Genomic DNA, 18809 nt, shown 5'->3' on the forward strand with positions numbered 1-18809 from the left:
CTCCCACTGAGTTTTGTGTTAGTCCCACAATCTTTATCCTAATTTTTTTGATTTGCTGAAAATCTTTATGTTTAATTGATTCTTAGATCAAGAGAACATAATACTGAAAGAAAACACAAAACAGTGAAAATCATATTTTACTCAACTATTGTCCATTATAACTTGTTATGCAGACTAACTCACTTATCTGCACTATGCATCATATTTTTAAAGTCCTGTCCATACTAAAAGAGTATATAAGTCTAGAGTGGTTTATCAGTTCAGATCATCACAATTCTGAAGGCTCAAGAAAAAAATTATTCTACAATAATTAGTTTATTACTAAATCATCTTTGTCTTACCAAAAAGATGCATCAGTTCCAATTTGATATCTGAAAAACAGGAAAATTTAACAGAAAAACTGTTTCCAATGACCTACTGGAAAAATGCACTAAATTCATTAGCTTTCATGTTTTTTTTTTTTTTTTTTATTAAATACCACTTAGAGTACAAAACCTGTTTTTTTTTATGATTTTCATACACAACATAAATATTTTCATTCATACCTTTCATACAAATTTATACCTGTAAGGAACAACTGTTTCAGCCATGGTGTGTACACACACCATGGTCATACTTATGAAGCTGTCATGCTTTTTCTGTGATCCTTCCATCGTGAGAGCTTCCTTTAGAATGAGTATTTAGACATGGTGCTTGATTCAAAGCAGTGTAAAATTTGATTAGCCGACATGATAGGAGAGGCACAATAGTAGTGAAAAAATTCAAATGCATATTCTCTCTTATTTCTTTCCTTCTGATACAAGTATACATACTTCCTCCTATCCACTTCCCCTCCCATATATGTATGGAGATAATGTTGGTAGTGAAAATAGACCCATAGGTAAGAGCGATATGGAAGAGGCTCTCATGTGGACGTGCATGAGCATGGATGCACACACACACACACACTATATGCTTTGAGCTCTTTCCACAGGGGAAGGGGTGGCTGGGTGACCAGAAGACGACATGCACAGACACAATAATTCCTTCCTTCAAGTTTCAGGTTTATGTAAAGATCCAAGATTTTTTACTCTCTAGTTTGCCTTTACAACATTCATTTTCTCTTCCACCTCTGTTTTTTAATATGTGAAATGGGTTTCCTACACAGCAGGTCAGATATCTCCTACATCTCAGAAAAATTCAGTGGCAGGCCTCTCTGCTACTCTTGATGAAAGGAGAAAATGACCAGTTATCATTAGAACATATTTGAAAGGAAGGGTGCCATGAAAATTCAAAATATACTCTGGGAAAGTTCATGATTATATAAACAATCACTGCACCAGATGATCAGAGAGGCTTGATTATATACCTAAGTGATCTCAGCAGTTTTAGGGTTAACTCGAACCAGTATGGCACCAGGTGCAAAACCAGTGTAATATTTTAATTTACTAGTTTAGTACTAAAGTTACATACAGGTTAAGTGCACAAGTACAGTGCTATATATTTTGTTTGGTGTGAAATTATTAATCATACCACACTGTACCTCAAGCTCCTGAGCTACAAGCCACTCATCTATAGGATGGAAAAAAAAATAAAAAACCGGAGGGATTTAAAATACTATTACTTTGAACATAACTAAACCAAGCAATAACCTGTCCAGTGCTGGAAGACACACTAATACATGAAATGCTCTGCTGCACAATAAATGCACAACCAATGCCAGAAAATTAAACCTATTGAAAGTAGCTGCATCTGATGAATCACTCCATAACATGCCACAAAATATTGTAAATAATAAACCTTTATATTTATTTCAAACTATTCATACAATATTAATTCATATCATTAATGTAAATATACCAACACAGTACAGAGTAAATCTTCATCTTTATGAAAATACTGGAAATGCCTAATACATTGTTGCTAGTAAGAATTACTACTATGAAGTACCTATATTTCATGTAGTGATGAATATACAGCCAGATCACTGCTAATGCATGAATGAGGTACAGTTTCTACATAGTTATTATTTAATGTCTTCTGGATGGATCACAAATTCATAATCTGAATCCTGACTTTACACTTTCATAGATTTGCTAGCAAGTTTAAGACTGTTTTGAGAATGAGAGCCTAGTAAATATTAGTAGCATTACTATTATTTTTTTATATAAACCATTATCATTATGAGCAACTATTATGACCATAACTATTTTTCACTGCTGTACTGTTTTAAGTATATTTTTTTATAAAAATGCACTTTACATAAAAAAATATAGTTCACATGTTACTCTGATAATCTGGAATGCTGTCAGGTATACACTTTACACAGATTAATCAAAGCTGTAAAAACTGGACAGGTTATCATGACTGAATACCACAATGTTTGCATTGACATGGTAATCTAGAGGCTCCACAGCCCTCTACATGTAATACTGAGAAGAGTCCAACAATGTGGCCTCAACAGTCTTGGTCAGCAGCCACCCAAACTACCCTGAAATCTAATTTATTTCCATCAGAGGAAAGGAGAGGAAACTTTTTGCTTCACCAAAATCATGCAAGTATACTCTGCATAAACACCAAAGTAAATGAATGAATAACACAAAATCAGTAGAAAAGGTTACAACAAATGATTTCAATCAAGGAAAAATTTGGTGATTAAACTTCAAAGCATCTCTTTGCAGTCTTGAAATCTAATTATTAAAAGAGAAATAGTTTTTACCTTTGCACTGAAATTTTCTGATTATTTTAAATTGGGATCTGTGCAGGTCTCAGAAGCTTTGGAGTCCTTGTTGCAGTCACTCAAACTAAGTTGTGAGGTCCGATATAGGGTATAGATCACTGCTGGCAGTCCACCAATGTTCACAGTACGTGATGCTCCACTTTTCCACAAAGTATGCACCCTTTTGATATTCTATAAAATTAATGTTAATATTTAACTGAAACAATATGAGTGAGCCTATAGCAAAGATGAGAGAAAAAATACTTTTAAAGCTACAATATTTTGAAGATTTTGAATGAGTTTATACTTGATATTAATCTTTAAAATAAACTGGATTAGTATGCCAAGTGTATATTGTATAAAGGAAATAAAATATTAGTACATTACCATGGAAGCTTCACTCACCTTTATCATGCTTCCTTTATCATATGTGAGGAGAACAGCCCGACCTGTCTTCATTTTGGTGACCCGGGCCAACTCTACCAGGGAACGATAATAAAGAACACGATTGTCAGCTTTATTTCCACTTCGTTTCCCAAATGGCAGATCTGACACAACCACATCTACACACTGACTTCTTAGTGGCAACTTTGTGGCATCCCACTGGGCAACATCAACCACCATAGATTTTCCCTTTTTCAGCAAATTGTTTATATTGTCTCTGCTGCGTTTCACTGCTTGACCATAGTTGTCTCCACCAAGATGGAAAGCTTGACTGTGTGTAAGAGAGCCCTGGCAAAAAAAAAAAGTTCAAATCCTCAATTTAATTTACATTCTTGAAAAAAAATTGTCAAATAATGCAGAAGAATAAAAACCCTATGAAGATCAACTTCTAGATATAATTTGGGAAGTAGGTGCAACATAAAGTTAAAGACTGAATATACTGCATGGGTCTCTATTTCATTGTATGATCATATGTATCCATATATTAATTCATTCTCAGCTGGTAAAACCACTATTAAACAAAGAGTATTTCCAATGGAGCAAAGAAACTGATACACAGATTGGACATAGCTATTCAGTTTGTTTGTTAACACAAGTACAGTAGAGTATGTGACAATGAACATGATTCATTACAATGTAGTGTTTGCTATGGCAAACATCCATTATGGCAACTGAAGAACCTATGGGAAAAAATAATTGGTTCCAGGAGACCAGAGAATAATATAAAAAATTTAATAATTTTTCTAAAAAGTATATAAAAATTAGCAGATTTGCACCATTACATTTGAGATAACAAATATAAACAGTACCCTCCCAAGTTTCACACCTTGTCCTACAGTCTTACCATCTTGAGTTTTGTGCGTTATCACCCTGAGTTTTGCGTTGCTTTGACAAGTATTGGTCACATTTACCTATTGTCAGTATCATGTGTATACAGTAAAATCCCTCTCATCCGGCATTCGAGTATCCGGCAGCTTCAAGTATCCGGCACATTTTTCCCCAAGCCTTAAAATCAATAAAAAATCAATGTGTACTCATAAAATCTATTAAAATTCCCGCGTGAGGCATACTTTGTCCCCTCACCATCAGAGCACACTGCTTCGCGCCACCCGCGGCCCACTGCAATGTGTTTACTCAATGACTCAGTCCCACGTGTGCACTGTTTATCGCCTGATGCCTTCATCATGCCTAAAGTTGTAGAAAAGAGGAAGCGTGTTGTGCTTACACTTAAGCAGCTGATCAGATCAGCTGCTGATTAAGATTAGCTGATCTTTGTTATGGTAAGATGCATGAGTGTAGGGTGGTGATTGTGGACATAATTTCACTTCTATTCAAGTATCCGGCAATATTCAAGTATCCAGCATGTCGGTGGTCCCGTTGATGCCAGATAAGAGGGATTTTACTGTACATATAGTAAATCCTACCTAAGTCAAAGCTCTCTCTCTCTCTGTGAAAGCAAGAACAATTCTAAGAATCACTAAATAGAATGAGACTGATTGAGAATGAAACTGGAATTAGATATACAAGAGTAAGAAAAGGAGAAACGATGAAGCAAAAACAACATAAAATGAATTAGGGAGAGAGAGAGAGAGAGAGAGAGAGAGAGAGAGAGAGAGAGAGAGAGAGAGAGAGAGAGAGAGAGAGAGAGAGAGAGAGAGAGAGAGAGAGAGAGAGAGAGAGAGAGAAAGTGAGTTTCACTCCCTTGTCCCTTATCTCTCACAGATAAAGAGGGAGGGAAGGTGACAGGAAGGGAGATTTAAGACAAGACAAAATAAGAGAGAGGAAAGGAAAAAAAGGGAGGAAAGGACAGGTGGCAGATAGGTGAGCAGCTGTTGAGTTAGTCTTGTGAGTTTTAGTTTGTTATTACGATTAAATCTTTATTAAAATTTCAGTGCTCGCAATACTGGCAAGTTCGTTATGCTGGTTTTGGTTTGTTATTCCGATTAGATTTTCATTAAGATACCAGTGCTCACATGAGTAGCAAGTTCATTATGCCAGTTTTGGTTCGTTATTCTGATTGAATATTGATTAAAATTTCAGTGTGTTATTGTAGTTGTACGTTGTAATGACCATGCATTGTTGTGTACCCTACAATAACAGTGGCTTATTTTATGCAAAGTATACATATATTTACTGGTCCACTGAAAGTGTATGACTACAGTTATCAACATTAAAAGGAATGTACCATTTATAAACCATCAAGTCATTTTTGTTAGTACATTTTCCTGAATTGCCCACAAGTCCATTGTGATAAACCTCTTTCTTCCACATTTATGTCCTCTGTTAACTGTAAGGTGATGGATCTGTCTAATTGCAAAGCCAGCAGTGTACAGTAGGACTGCATACTGGACACATCTTGATTTGGCTTGGTTTAGTGACTGACACTTGCCAAGACTGGCAGTGATGAATGGCAATACAAGACTAGGATGCAATAACACTGGCAATGATACAAATATTATAAGACAATATACCGTATTTGATGGCTTATAAGACGCACCTTAATAAAAAAAAAAAAAAAAAAGGTCTTGGAAAATGAGCCTGTGTCTTATAAGGCCAAGGATCAGCTTTGGGGGCAGTGGTTAATGGTAAATCTATGGTAACATCCTGTCCTGGAGTGCCTGTCAAGTGATGCTGGAGACCATGGAGTGCCATCAGTGGCCCTTATATTGAAACCTCAAATATCTTTGCAATGTAAACAAAGTGATGATTGCTTTTACTCCACAAAAACAACTCTTTTTTTTTTTTGCAAGGTAATAATGTATAACAAGTCATGCTTACCGTGCTTTACCACATAAAATAACACCAATCAGGAAGAAATCAAGTGACGATGCTTAACATTGCATGTACCAAAACAAACTTGCTGTCGTTTACACACCAAACCTGGTGACATGCACAAGATTCATTGCGTTCCTTAGTATAATGCCAGTATTCCTTGAGGTATGACATGAATAGAACAAATTTATATTTATAGATTTGAATTTGAATAAAAAAACTGCAATCATACTAAATTTCATGATGAACGAACAAATTTATTTTCACACTTTCTTTTGTTTTAGAAATGTACTGGATATTTCAAATAAAAATTCATATCTAGAGAATAAGGTAAATCTATTTTCACATGTCCTTATGTAATAAAATATTAAAACTAGAATTATATGTAGAATGATCATAAAAACATATGATATATAAGCTTTATTACCCCTCTAGGCTCTGACAATGTCACTCCCTATGTCATATTTGTTTATATCTCACAGCAAGATTGGTCTAAGGACCAGTGTTGGTAAGTCCTAGCAAATATTAAAGTTTTTAAATGTAAAATATTGTGATCTAATAAAGATCTGAATAAATATGAGACGACTTCAAATGTCAGGTGAAAACCATAATTTCTTATTCAGAGCTTAAACCCACTTATTTATTTATTTATTTATTTATTTATTTATTTGATTTATTTATCAATTTTCTTTTTCAATGCCTGCCCAAACTGAGGTGTGTCTTGTAAGCCATCAAATATGGTACATACTTGTAAGATATGAAACTCAAAATGTCCATTGTACTTTGATGCTAACTTAGGTATAAAACAAATCCAGTCTTCCATTTTACCTCCATTGGAATGGTTGCTCCTCCACACATGGGATCTAGTACCACTTCCCCAAGTTGAGGAGTTGCTAACCGAACCATGTTGTGGCAGATAGTTGCCCGCAGATTGGTGCGGCCAAAGTTGGTGAGATTTCGCTTAAACAATGGCTCTCTAGTAAGACTAATTGCAACATACACAAATTCTGAAAGAAAAAAAAAATGCTAAAGAATCATATACAGAATGAACAACTAATTTTCACCAACACACTGCCAAAGACATGGTAGGAATGTATCAGAAACATGTTTGCAATATGTCCTGAACATGAACACAACAGTACTCATAAGAAAATAAGAAAACAGCAAAAGACCAGTTAGTTTAAACGTGGCAGTTCCTGAGTACTTAAAAACCTACTACTGTGATCTTCATCCATACATTTATCCAAACTCATCTTGAAACTATCTACAGCCAGCACCATAAGTCTTGGCATGAAAATCCCACGATAAGACATGATGATTTATCAAGCACCCCATACAACTCTGGTTCAAATTCAACTAAAGTGTTGGTGCAAGACAACAGGTAAAGTGGGCGGGGCTGAATTAGCTGTGACCAGTTTGAACTGATTCCTTTTATGGAGATGACCACAACCCTTTGTCCTTGTCTTGCCTTGTGTGGAACAATGGGAGGTGGCAAAGAACTTACAAAAGAACAAATTGATACCATAGCTTCCCTAAACCTTGGGGAAAGTCTAACAAGGAGATTGCTGTTATGAGCATAGCTGGGCATGATAAAAAAATTTGTGATTCCCAATAAATTGATAACAATAACCTTATCAATGATAACTTTATCAGCGATAACCAATAATCGATAACTAGCAATAATTTATCACCCGATAACCGATAAATCAATAAATCCAAAATTCCGATACTAGCAATAACAATATTGATATTTTAAATAAAAAAATTGATAAATTCAAATCTTTACTTTTATCTTTATCTTAGAAAACTTAGAAAAACTTGGAAAACTTCAAACTCAATGTTTATTTTGTCTCTTCACTAATGAAAAGTACTGTTTTCAGTAAAATAACTACATTTGATTTTGAAAGTTTAAAACTTCAACATGCTAAAGCTCCAAAAACTAAAATTATCGATTATTGTTAGTTTTGGAACCAAAAATATCGGCAATACCAATGAATTGATAATGTGGGGAAAATAATAATTAGATAACTGATGACCTGATATCATTATTGTGATAAATCATAATGCCCACCTATAATTATGAGCAGCATATAACTCCATACAGTCCAGAGCTGGATCAAGAAAACCAAGGAGGTGGGCGATGGAGATTCACCATTCCACAAGAAGGGGTCTTGGAGGCCATATGTCTGCACCAAGAGAACCATGAAGGTTCTCCAACATCAAGTGAACCAAGCACCATGAGTTACTGCAAAGGAACTCAAGGGAATGAACCTACAACTTCTCCAAGTCATCTCTGTGATGGCCTTTGGCTTCCAACACTGTGCCCCATGAGGAAAACCAGTGTCAACAAACAAGCAGAGTAAGAAAAGGATTTTCAAAGAAATACCTTCCCTGGGAACTGGAGAAATGAAAAACTGTCTTGTGGAGTGATAAGGCAACTTTCTCTCACTGGGAACTGTGGGAGGAAGGTGAGGTTGTGGTAAGGCTCAGATGCCCTCTACCCAATATACACAGAGGCAACAGTAAAGCACCTCGATTATGTCATGTTATGGGGGTCATTTGGTTACCATGGAGTCAGAACACTTGCAGCTCTTCCAAGAAATGTAGCAAAAAAACAAGGACAGATATTTGGAACTAGGTACTGTACTTGCTGATCACCTGGAGGACTGCTTTACTTAGTGCCAAAATGAAACCTTCCAGTAAGACAGTGCCCCAGCTCACACAGCCAAAACAGTCCATGACTAATTACATTGGGTGGGAACAAACTATATTAGGGACTGGTCAAGGAACAGCCCTGATCTTAACCCATAATGTTAAACCTGAGAGCTATAATGAAGCATCGTCTACTCTAAGGGGCCATGACACCTCCACCATCCCAAAGCTGATCTAGGAACTCCAGGACATCTGGGCACACTTTGAACCCTCTCTCCTCCTAAGTCTTGTCATATCAGTCCCCAATCATCTTCAGAGCTGTATTACGAGAAAGTGCTACTCCACAAAACATTAAAATCTGAAGAAGTTCCCCCAAATCTTTCATTTTCCATATTTAATCTCTTGAGTGTAAGCAAAAATGTTTCGCACCAACACTTTTGATACTGACTAATGTCTATTCATTTACTACATTTCTGTTAAGTTAGTTCCACTCATCTACAACCCTATTTGTGAACAAAGAAACATGTTAATAGGCCCCATCCCACTCCATTCCATTTAAGTCTTGCACCAACATTTCCTACTTCAGCTTTATCATTCTTATACAGCCACTTATGAAAATAGTAAACAACCATGAATTCATAACAAATCTGTCTCATCCCTGTTCCTATAGAACAGTGGTGCAGGGATTTTTTTTTTTTTTTTTCAGCTTGTTACCCAATTTAACATGCCACATTGAGTGCATTACTTCTTCACAAAATGTTGTCAATATATGTGTCCAATGCTGGATATGTCATAGTCAGGGTTGCAGAGTTACTGTCTTGAAGCATACCTGTCAAAATATTCTTGGCTTGCCACACACTTATACATATTTCTTATTTTCTAATTCTGTACAGTAGATCATGTTTATTGTTATTCAGTTTAACTAATTGATTTAATTATAATAGATTTACTTTACAACTTTACATACTTAAACCAAGTTAGCATTAATCCTAATGCTAGTTATATTTTCTAAATTTCAAGAATTCACTTATTTCCTGTCATCCCTTCATTATCCCTGAAAAATTGTTATATTATCCTCAAAGGATAATTTATCCCAGTTTGGGAACCAATGCTATGGAGAAACTCTCCGAGTTCTGACTCCATGCATGCACTTTCATCATTATAAAGTCTTAATTCCTTCCAGCAACTATTTTCCTACATCATGAATTTTAAGAAAATTCCAAAGGGCTTTCCTTTCTACCCTTTCATATGCTTCCTCTGTGTCTATGAACATTGCATACAGCTTTTCATCTTTTCCCAAGTACTCTTGTATTACTATTGTAATTGTAAAAAACTGGTCCACACAATGATTTCCTATCTTGCATCCTGCTTGTTCCACACTGATCTCAATCACTTCTATCAGTCTCTCATTCAAGATTTATCCATGACTTTTCCTGACACTAAGCAAACCTATTCATCAATAATTATTACACTTGTTCCTGTTTATGGAGAAGAAAGTAGACAACTGCCAAAATGATAATTACTCCCAGTGAAGTCTCAAGCTACGGATCAATGACTCAGCTGTGACTTCATTAAACATTTCCCTTTGTGTCTCACAACACAACCAGCCTGCCCTCTACAGACAACTTTCTTCCTTCACACAATTCCAACACCAAATACATGCAAACTCAAAATAAAAAATTCAATATGGGAACTCTCAGCCCCCATCTGGGGAGGGGACCACAAATGTCCCCCAGGTCGGACTGCTCTTCTCTTAATGTCAACCCTAAATGTCTTGACACCCCCTTCAACTTTTTCCTCATTAACTTATACAACATTTGTGGCCTTAGATCTAATTTTTCAATCTGTGGAATACCACCTCTCCTGTACTATAACTCATTTTCTTTACCTCTCCTCTACTATACCTCATTTTCTTTTCTTTACTAATTTGCAGGTGTCTGAGGCAACTGACAGTATCCCCTTCTCTGTACCCTCCTACTTTCTCTTTTCTCATTTTCAATCCAAAGTTGGGTGTTGTGTCAATGTGTACAATGACATAACTTGCTCTCGTGCCCATGCTCTTGAATCTTCCAAGTTTTCTACTATCAGGCTATGATTGCAGAGTCACTGAGATAAACTAAATTTATCTCAAACTAAATTTATCTGTGCTGTATACCTCTTACCTAACTCCACTACAAAAAAAATCTTTGATTATTTAACTTCCGAAGTGAAGTTAAATAAGAAGAGAGTCCTGACTCTCTTCTCTTCTCTTTTGAAGATACCTCCAATCTTGGAGACTTCAATGTTCAACAACAGTTTGTTCTCATAGTATGCATAAAGGTATGATAAAGAAGTGGCCCACAAACAATATTTGAGCCTTCCATCACATGAATCTCATGCACTTTATATTTCTATCTGGAATCATGCCAAGTCTGTTCTCCTATTAGCCAAAAACTCCATCAATAGGAAATGTCAGAATCTTTGTAGATTTAACTCCCCTTGTGACTTCCAGCACCTCGCCAAAAATATCTCTAATAGCTTTGTTTCTTCATCTTTCCTACCTTTATTTCAACTTGATGGCATCATTTCCATCTCATCCATCTCTAAACTTGAACTTTTTATTCAAACCTTTGATAAAAACTCTAACCTTGGATGATTCATATTTAGGGCTTGTTCCTCCCTCACTTTCACCCACCAACTATTTCACACCACCCATTAAGATCATTCAGTGATGTTTTCCATGACCTTGCTGCCCTTAACCCTTGGAAACTTATGGACCTTACAGGGTCCTTCCCATTGTTCTCCAAAACTGCATCTATGCTTGCACCTTGCCTACTCAAACTCTTCCTGTTCTGTCTATCAACAATTACCTTTTGTTCTTGCTGGAAAAATGCCTACATTAAGCCTGTTCCTAAAAAGGCTGATAACTTTCATCCTTCAAACTACCATCCTACTATGTCCTATTGCTTTAATTTTCCTTCCTCTAAATCTTTTTTAGTCTATCCTCAACAGAAAGATTCTTAAACATGTATTATTTAATTTCACAACTTTACATCTGATTGTTAGTATGGGCTGCTATACTGGTAGTCTGGCTTTCTTTACTGAGTGCTAGTCATCCTCTTTTAGTGATTTTTGTGAAATTTTTAATGTTGCCTTAGAAATATCAAAAGCATTTGATAGAGTTTAGCACAAAACTTTGATTACCAAACTACCATCCTATGGCTTCTATCCTTCTCTTTGTAATTTTATCCCAAGTTTCCTTCCTGATTGCTCTATTGCTGCTGTGCTAGATGGTCATGGTTCTTCATCTAAATCTATTAACAGTGATGTTCTTCAGGGTTCTGTCCTGTCACCCACTCTCTTCCTATTATTCATCAATGATCTTCTAAACCAAACTTCTTGTCCTACCCACTCCTACACTGATGATACTACCCAGCACTTTTCCATGTCTTTTCATAGATAGTCAACCCTTCAGAAATCAAACAGGTCATGTAAGGAAGCCACAGAATACCTGACTTCAGATCTACCTTAAAGTTTTGACTGGAGCAGAGGAAACTTAGTATTGTTCATAGCCTCAAAAACTCAATTTCTCCATCTATTAACTCAAAACAACGGAGCCTTCTAGATAAATATCTCCTCTCCCTTAATGACACTCAACTGTCTCTTTCTACAATCAACGTCCTTGGTCTATCCTTTCCTAATAATTTAAATTCAACCTTCATATCTCATCTCTAGTTAAAACAGTATCTATGAAGTTAGCTGTTCTGAGTCATCTCCACCAGTTTTTCTCACTGCCTCCCCTCCCCCCTGTACCTTAAACATCTGCACTTTTCACTCAAATTAAAAATTAAAATCCATTACAATTTTCAGTGTTGCAGTCCCTATCTGGGAATGGTACCAGAAATGTCCCGAGGTCAGACCCCTTCTGGTATTAACCCAAAAGTGTCTTGACACCTCCCAAACTATTTCTACATAAGCTTTTTTTTTTTTTGTATGTGTAGGAGGGGCACCAGCCAAGAAGGGAGAGAGAGAAAAAAAAAATAAGAAAAAAAGAAAAAAAAAAAGACGCCGGCCCCAAATACAGTCTGGAGCAGCAGTCAAAAATTGAAGGATAAGTGTCTTGAACCCTCCCTCTTGAAGGAGTTCTAGTCATAGGAAGGTGGAAATACAGAAGCATCCAGGGAGTTCCATAGTTTACCAGAGAAAGGGATGAGTGATTGAGAATACTGGTCAACTCTTGCATTAGAGAGGTGGATGAAATAGGGGTGAGAGAAAGAAGAAAGTCTTGTGCAGCGAGGCTGCGGGAGGAGGGGAGGCATGCAGTTAGCAAGATCAGAAGAGTAGTTAGCATGAAAATAGCAGTAGAAGATAGCATCAGATGCAACACAGCAGTGATGAAAAAGAGGCTGAAGACAGTCAGCTAGAAGAGAGGAGTTGATCAGACGAAAAGCTTTTGATTCCACCCAGTCTAAAAGAGCGGTATGAGGGGAACCTCTCCAGACACGTAAAACATACGCCATACACGGACAGATAAGGCCCTTGTACAGAGTTTGCAGCGGGAGGATGAGAAAAACTGGCTGAGACATCTCAGAACACCTAACTTTATAGAAGCTGTTTTAGCTAGAGATGAGATGTGAAGTTTCCAGTTTAGATTATAAGAAAAGGACAGACCAAGGATATTCAGTGTAGAAGAGGGGAACAGTTGAGTATCATTGAGGAAGAGGAGATAATTGTCTTGAAGGTTGTGTCGAGTTGATAGATGGAGAAATTGAGTTTTGAGGCATTGAACAATACCAAGTTTGCTCTGCCCCAATAAGAAATTTTAGTGAAATCAGACGTCAGGCATTCTGTGGTTTCCCTGTGTGAACTGTTAGACATACAACATTCACAGTCTTAAACTTAACTTTCAATCTATGCAACATCACCTCTTCTCTACAAAACCTCATCTTTTCTTTATTGAAACACAGGTGTTTGAAACTACTAACATCAAGCCTTTCTGTTTCTTTCCCTGTTCTCATTTTCATTCCAAAGCTTTGTACACAACTTAATTTCTCATACCCATGCTCTTGACTCTTGAATTTTCCACCATTTGGCTTCAACTTCAAAACCATTCTTGGACTAGATTCATTTGTGCTTTATATAACTCATCTAACTCCTCTAACTATGGAAAAATTTCTGACTGCCTTATTTTCAAATTGAAACATTCTGACTCACTTCCCTTTTGTGGAGGTCACCATTCTTTGAGGATTTAATGTTCACCACCAGCTTTGGTATTCATCTCCCATCTCTGACCAATCTGGTGAACTAGCCTATAATTTTGCATTTAAGAATTTTGCCCAAAATTATACCAAAACTTCAACTAGCCAAAAAACTTTCATTAATAGAAAATGTTAAAATTTTTCCAAATCTAACTCCTCTTGTAACTTCTGGTATCTAGCCAAAAATATCTTGGACCACTTGTCTTCTGTTTTCTCTCCTCTATTTCATCCTGATGGCACTACTGCCATCTCATCTATTTCTAAAACTGAAGTCTTTGCTCAGATCTTTGCTGAATATTCAACCCCAGATGATTCAGGTATTGTTTCTCTCCCTCATCCATCCTGTGACTTTTTCATTCTTTCAATTAAGATTCTTCCTGATTTTTTCAGCCCTTGCTGGCTTTAACCCTCAGAAGGGTTGTGAACCTGTGTATTGGTCTCTGGGACTGTGCCTCTATACTCGTACTTGCACCTTGTCTAGTTAAACTCTTCCAACTCTATCAACATCTACCTGTTCTTCCTGCTGAAAGTTTGCCCACATCCAACCTGTTCGTAAAAACAATTAACAAATCAAACTACTAACTTGGCCAGGTTCTAATGTTTTTTTAATCTATCCTCCTACCCCTAACCTTTTTATACCCTATCACTTCTACTGTTATTACTGTCACTATTTTTTACACATTAAGCACCTCCTTAGTAATTTTTCTGATGATTCATACATACAAAATAAAATTTTGTCTTGTGACTAAATTAGGCATCCTACTTAGGTATCACTATTATGCTTTAAATTAAAGTCTGGATCACTACCAGCCATGATGGAAAGATTAAATGCATGCCTACAACTCATCTTAAAAGATATAAACACAATACAATTATGTTCAAAATAAGAGAAAGATGCAGTTCATATTTATATGAGTTAAGTACCATGACAATGAGACTTATTCAAATCTTGCATTCCATTCAGTATTCACACTAAGGATTATATGATTGCCCAACTCAAATTTCAATAGCCTAAACAGAGAATAATTTGCATGGGGCACCTTGAACAAATCAATTACATTACCTTTGTCAATGCAGAGCAGGACTTCTAAGTCAAAGTTGGTTAGGTCTACTGGCCACGTGAACATTTCATTCACGCCAGCACCAAACTGTCGAGCAGCCTCTGGACTACCAAATTTGTGGGTTGCACCTGTCCTGTAGGAGACCATAACTTCAGTTCCGTATTCAGTAAGCTGTCATATTTAGTTGAGGTGCAGTGATACTAAACTCCACTCAGGATAGCTTTTTATCTTGAGATATTTAATTGAGATGCAGTGATACTAAATTCCATTGGGGATGGCTATTCATCTGAAGCCTAGGAAAGGTTTGTAACACCTTTCCAGATTGGCTGTGCCCTTTCCTCATCCACCCATCAGTTTTCCTGTCACTCAGGATTGCCTTGGCACTTTATTTTATTTTTTTTATATTCTTTGTCATTACTCATCTCTTGTTCAAGATAGACCATCTCATTTAGTACCATTATGTAGACTCAACAGCAATTGTACAGCTCAGATAATGGCCATCCTAACTTGGTGAAATATAAAGTTAAATGTGGTAAGTTGAAATTACAAGGTGGCTTTAAAATGTTTACAACAAAATTTATTTGTTACCATTATTTTCCAGTCCTATTCAACCAATTGTGAAATAAATCATGTTTACATCATGTTTACATCCTGTTTACAACAAAATTTATTTGTTACCATTATTTTCCAGTCCTATTCAACAAATTGTGAAATAAATCATTGCATCATATAAAGAAAGTCTTCTGAATGCTACTATGTAATTAGATCACAGATAAAATGTGACAAAAGTGTATCACAAAATGTTTTTTGAGGATATACAACCTAATCTGTCATGCATTGCACAATGACTGAATTCCTGTGCCTCTGTCTGGTTGGCAGGGAGTTCTGTGATTGAATAACAGTTTGAGCCAGCTCTTCTCCCACTTAGGTCTTTCTGCTCTAAAAGTTTGACTTTTCTTGGTAGTTCACATATTTCAAGTAATACATATTAGATCCTTTCACCAAAGAACATTAGAATAATGATAGATTGCAAATGTGTTGAAATAAATTCAGTGACTAAAAATAAATGAGATCATGTAGTTGAAGAAAACTACATTATATATATTATTACCACTTTTTATTCTGTGCTGATTTTTCATGAAATAGACACGCTGCTATTATTTCAAAATGGGACGTGTACTAGAAGATTTTTTCTTGAATATGGTGTACTAGAAAATTTAAGATAACATTGTACCTACTAAGATTTTAAATAATGGAGGAAAGAACTGAGGAAGGCACCTTCTTTATACAAAATGTACTCAATGGACAACAGATGTTTTGCAGAATAACAAGAGACATAACCACATATTGTATAACAGCAGTTGTCCACCACATACATCTTGTAATCTTTTTGTAATTAGATGCCTTTCTCGCTCTTATCTGCATTATCTAAAATCTGAGCACACTCATATTCACAAGAAATTCTTCAATTACACACTGTGATTCACAGTAGCTTGTCAGTTCGATGTAAAATAGGATGAAAAAGGCAAAATGCTCTGACAAATGAGCATATACAGCCTCTGAAACCATTTTCTGTTACACTTATGTTGTATCTATGATCTCATTACACTACACATAGTGTTCGAGACTGCTGAAAATAGTCATGGTAAATAAATCTTTTAAACATTTTGATGTTTCCTTGTAAATTTAATTTGTCACATTTCCTTTATGTTTTATCTAGTTAAGACAACCACATCTCAGTTGTGGAGTCCAACAGTACCATGTAAAATGGTCCATCTCAAATAAAAGATGAGTTATAACAAAGGATATACAAAATCATACAGTAGAGTACACGACAACCCATGGTCATTATAATGTACAACTGCAATAACGCACTGAAATTTCAATAAATATTTCATTGGAATAACAAATGAAAACTAGCATAACAAACTTGCCACTAGTGTGAGCACTGAAATTCTGATAAATATTTAATTGGGACAAACTTTAATTGGAGCAAACTTCTCATTCTAGCAATAACTGAAATTTTAATAAAAATTTAATCAGAATAACAAACTAAAACTCACAAGACTAATTCACCAGCTGTGCAAGCCGCTGCTCACCAATCTGCTGCTTGTCCCTTCCTCTCTTTTTTTCCTTTTCAACACTTTCTTATGTCTTGTCTCAAACCTGCCTCCCTCTCACCTCTCCTCCCTCTTATCTGTCAGAGATAAGGAACTAGGGACTCTCTCTCTCTCTCTCTCTCTCTCTCTCTCTCTCTCTCTCTCTCTCTCTCTCTCTCTCTCTCTCTCATTCATTCTAAGTCATTTTAGCTTCATTGTTTCTCACTCTTTCTCACTCATATACATAATTCCAATTTCATTCTCAATTACTCTCATTCTATTTAGTAATCCTTAGGATTGTTCTTACTTTCAGAGAGAGAGAGAGAGAGAGAGAGAGAGAGAGAGAGAGAGAGAGAGAGAGAGAGAGAGAGAGAGAGAGAGAGAGAGAGAGAGAGAGAGAGAGCGCTCCAACTTAGGCAGGATTTACTGTATGTATATGCGTGATGCCAATGGTAGGTAAATGTGACCAATACATTAGTGCAAAATATTAGTAGTGCAAAACTCAGGGTAATAATGTGTGAAACTTGAGAGGTTACTGTATATATCCGTTGTGTTATCTCAAATTTAGTAGGGCAAATGTGCTCATTTTCATATATTTTTCCAAAATTGCAGAATTTTTTATATTATTCTCTGGTTCCCTGGGACCAATTAATTTTTTCCCATAGGTTCTTCAGTTGTCATAACATACATTTGCCATAACAAACACTACACTGGAATGAATCATGTTTGTTGTTGCGTATCCTACTGTACTGTTGACGCAAGCATTAGTAATAGGGAACTGTGGGTGAATGTGGGAAGGATGTAGCTAATCAGAACTATTACAAGCACTGCCCAGCTGCCAGAAGCATAACTTCCTCATAGTATAGTAGGCATATTTATTTGCCACTTAACCTACCAGAAACTGAAAGGAAAATCACATTCATCCATCCCCCCACATACACACTGAAGGTGGAAATACTTGACTGCATAATCTACATTTTACTGAGCCTTGGACACTTACTTTCATTAAGCCATATTCCCATCTAGGCAGCATCCTACAAAGTATTCCAATGCAGACACAGTAGAACAGTCTGTAACTCACTTATATTACAATCTCTTACCATCATACAGTCCATATTCAAGTGAACAGTAGGTAAAATCTACCTGTTATCTACATGCATAACAAAGAAAACGATCTTACCGACTGCATGAGACTCGAAACCTAGGCCCACTAGCAACAGCCTCAACTGCAGCAGTGGATGATGGCTCTTTAGAATTTTCTGAGGAGAAATATAAATAATATCTGAACTCAAGTACATAAAATGTCTTACATGAACATGCTTTCATTAGAAATAGGTATACATCCACAACAGAAAATACTTCTGTCATTTTACAGTACAATAAGTGAGGCAAAAGAGACATGAAAATGGCAAAATTGCCAATAGAATCTTATTAGAAAGTTACCACAGAAAGATTCACATTACTAAAGGATAACTAACCTTCCTGTTTAAGAGAATCATCCACAAAAGATAATCCTTTATCATTTCGCAGGTGCTCTGGCACCACACTTTCAGGTAAATTCTCCAAAATTGGTGATGACAGTTTCATCCTTTTGAGATCAACATCTGGCCGAGGACAACAATATTCATTCTTCAAAGGGACTACCTTTTTAATGGGCTCCTCGGGATAGCTGAAGATATCCTTCCATACTCGCATTCCTTTTCTCCAATCTTGCTTCTCAGCAAACTTGTACAATTGCTCAAAACAACGTTCCTGATGAATGGATGAATAAATCTTTAGATATTCAACCTGACTTTACTTTAACAAAATGTTAAGAGTGGTTATTTTTTCTTAATACCTAAATCCT

The 18809-nt window shown here is 36.2% G+C and overlaps 1 protein-coding gene across 4 annotated transcripts in view; it reads right to left on the reverse strand.

The window, feature by feature from the left end:
- Nucleotides 1-1583: 1583 nt before the first annotated feature.
- The window catches only part of LOC135109076 (tRNA (guanine(6)-N2)-methyltransferase THUMP3-like), a 50649-nt gene continuing 33423 nt past the window's right edge, over nt 1584-18809 (reverse strand). For 3 of the 4 annotated variants that reach the window (XM_064020118.1, XM_064020117.1, XM_064020119.1), the window contains exons 5-11: nt 18442-18715; nt 18144-18222; nt 14867-14997; nt 6743-6921; nt 3104-3430; nt 2699-2890; nt 1584-2477 (exon numbers count right to left, since the gene is read on the reverse strand). In XM_064020118.1, the coding sequence (XP_063876188.1) occupies nt 2720-2890; nt 3104-3430; nt 6743-6921; nt 14867-14997; nt 18144-18222; nt 18442-18715 (1161 nt within the window). In that variant the 3' untranslated portion in view covers nt 1584-2477; nt 2699-2719. Of the gene's footprint in view, nt 2478-2698; nt 2891-3103; nt 3431-6742; nt 6922-14866; nt 14998-18143; nt 18223-18441; nt 18716-18809 lie in introns of those variants that run through there. The other variant, XR_010272570.1, reaches the window with a different exon arrangement.

The sequence above is a fragment of the Scylla paramamosain genome, chromosome 18 (genome assembly GCF_035594125.1).
Source record: "Scylla paramamosain isolate STU-SP2022 chromosome 18, ASM3559412v1, whole genome shotgun sequence".
NCBI classification, from domain to species: Eukaryota; Metazoa; Arthropoda; class Malacostraca; order Decapoda; family Portunidae; genus Scylla; species Scylla paramamosain.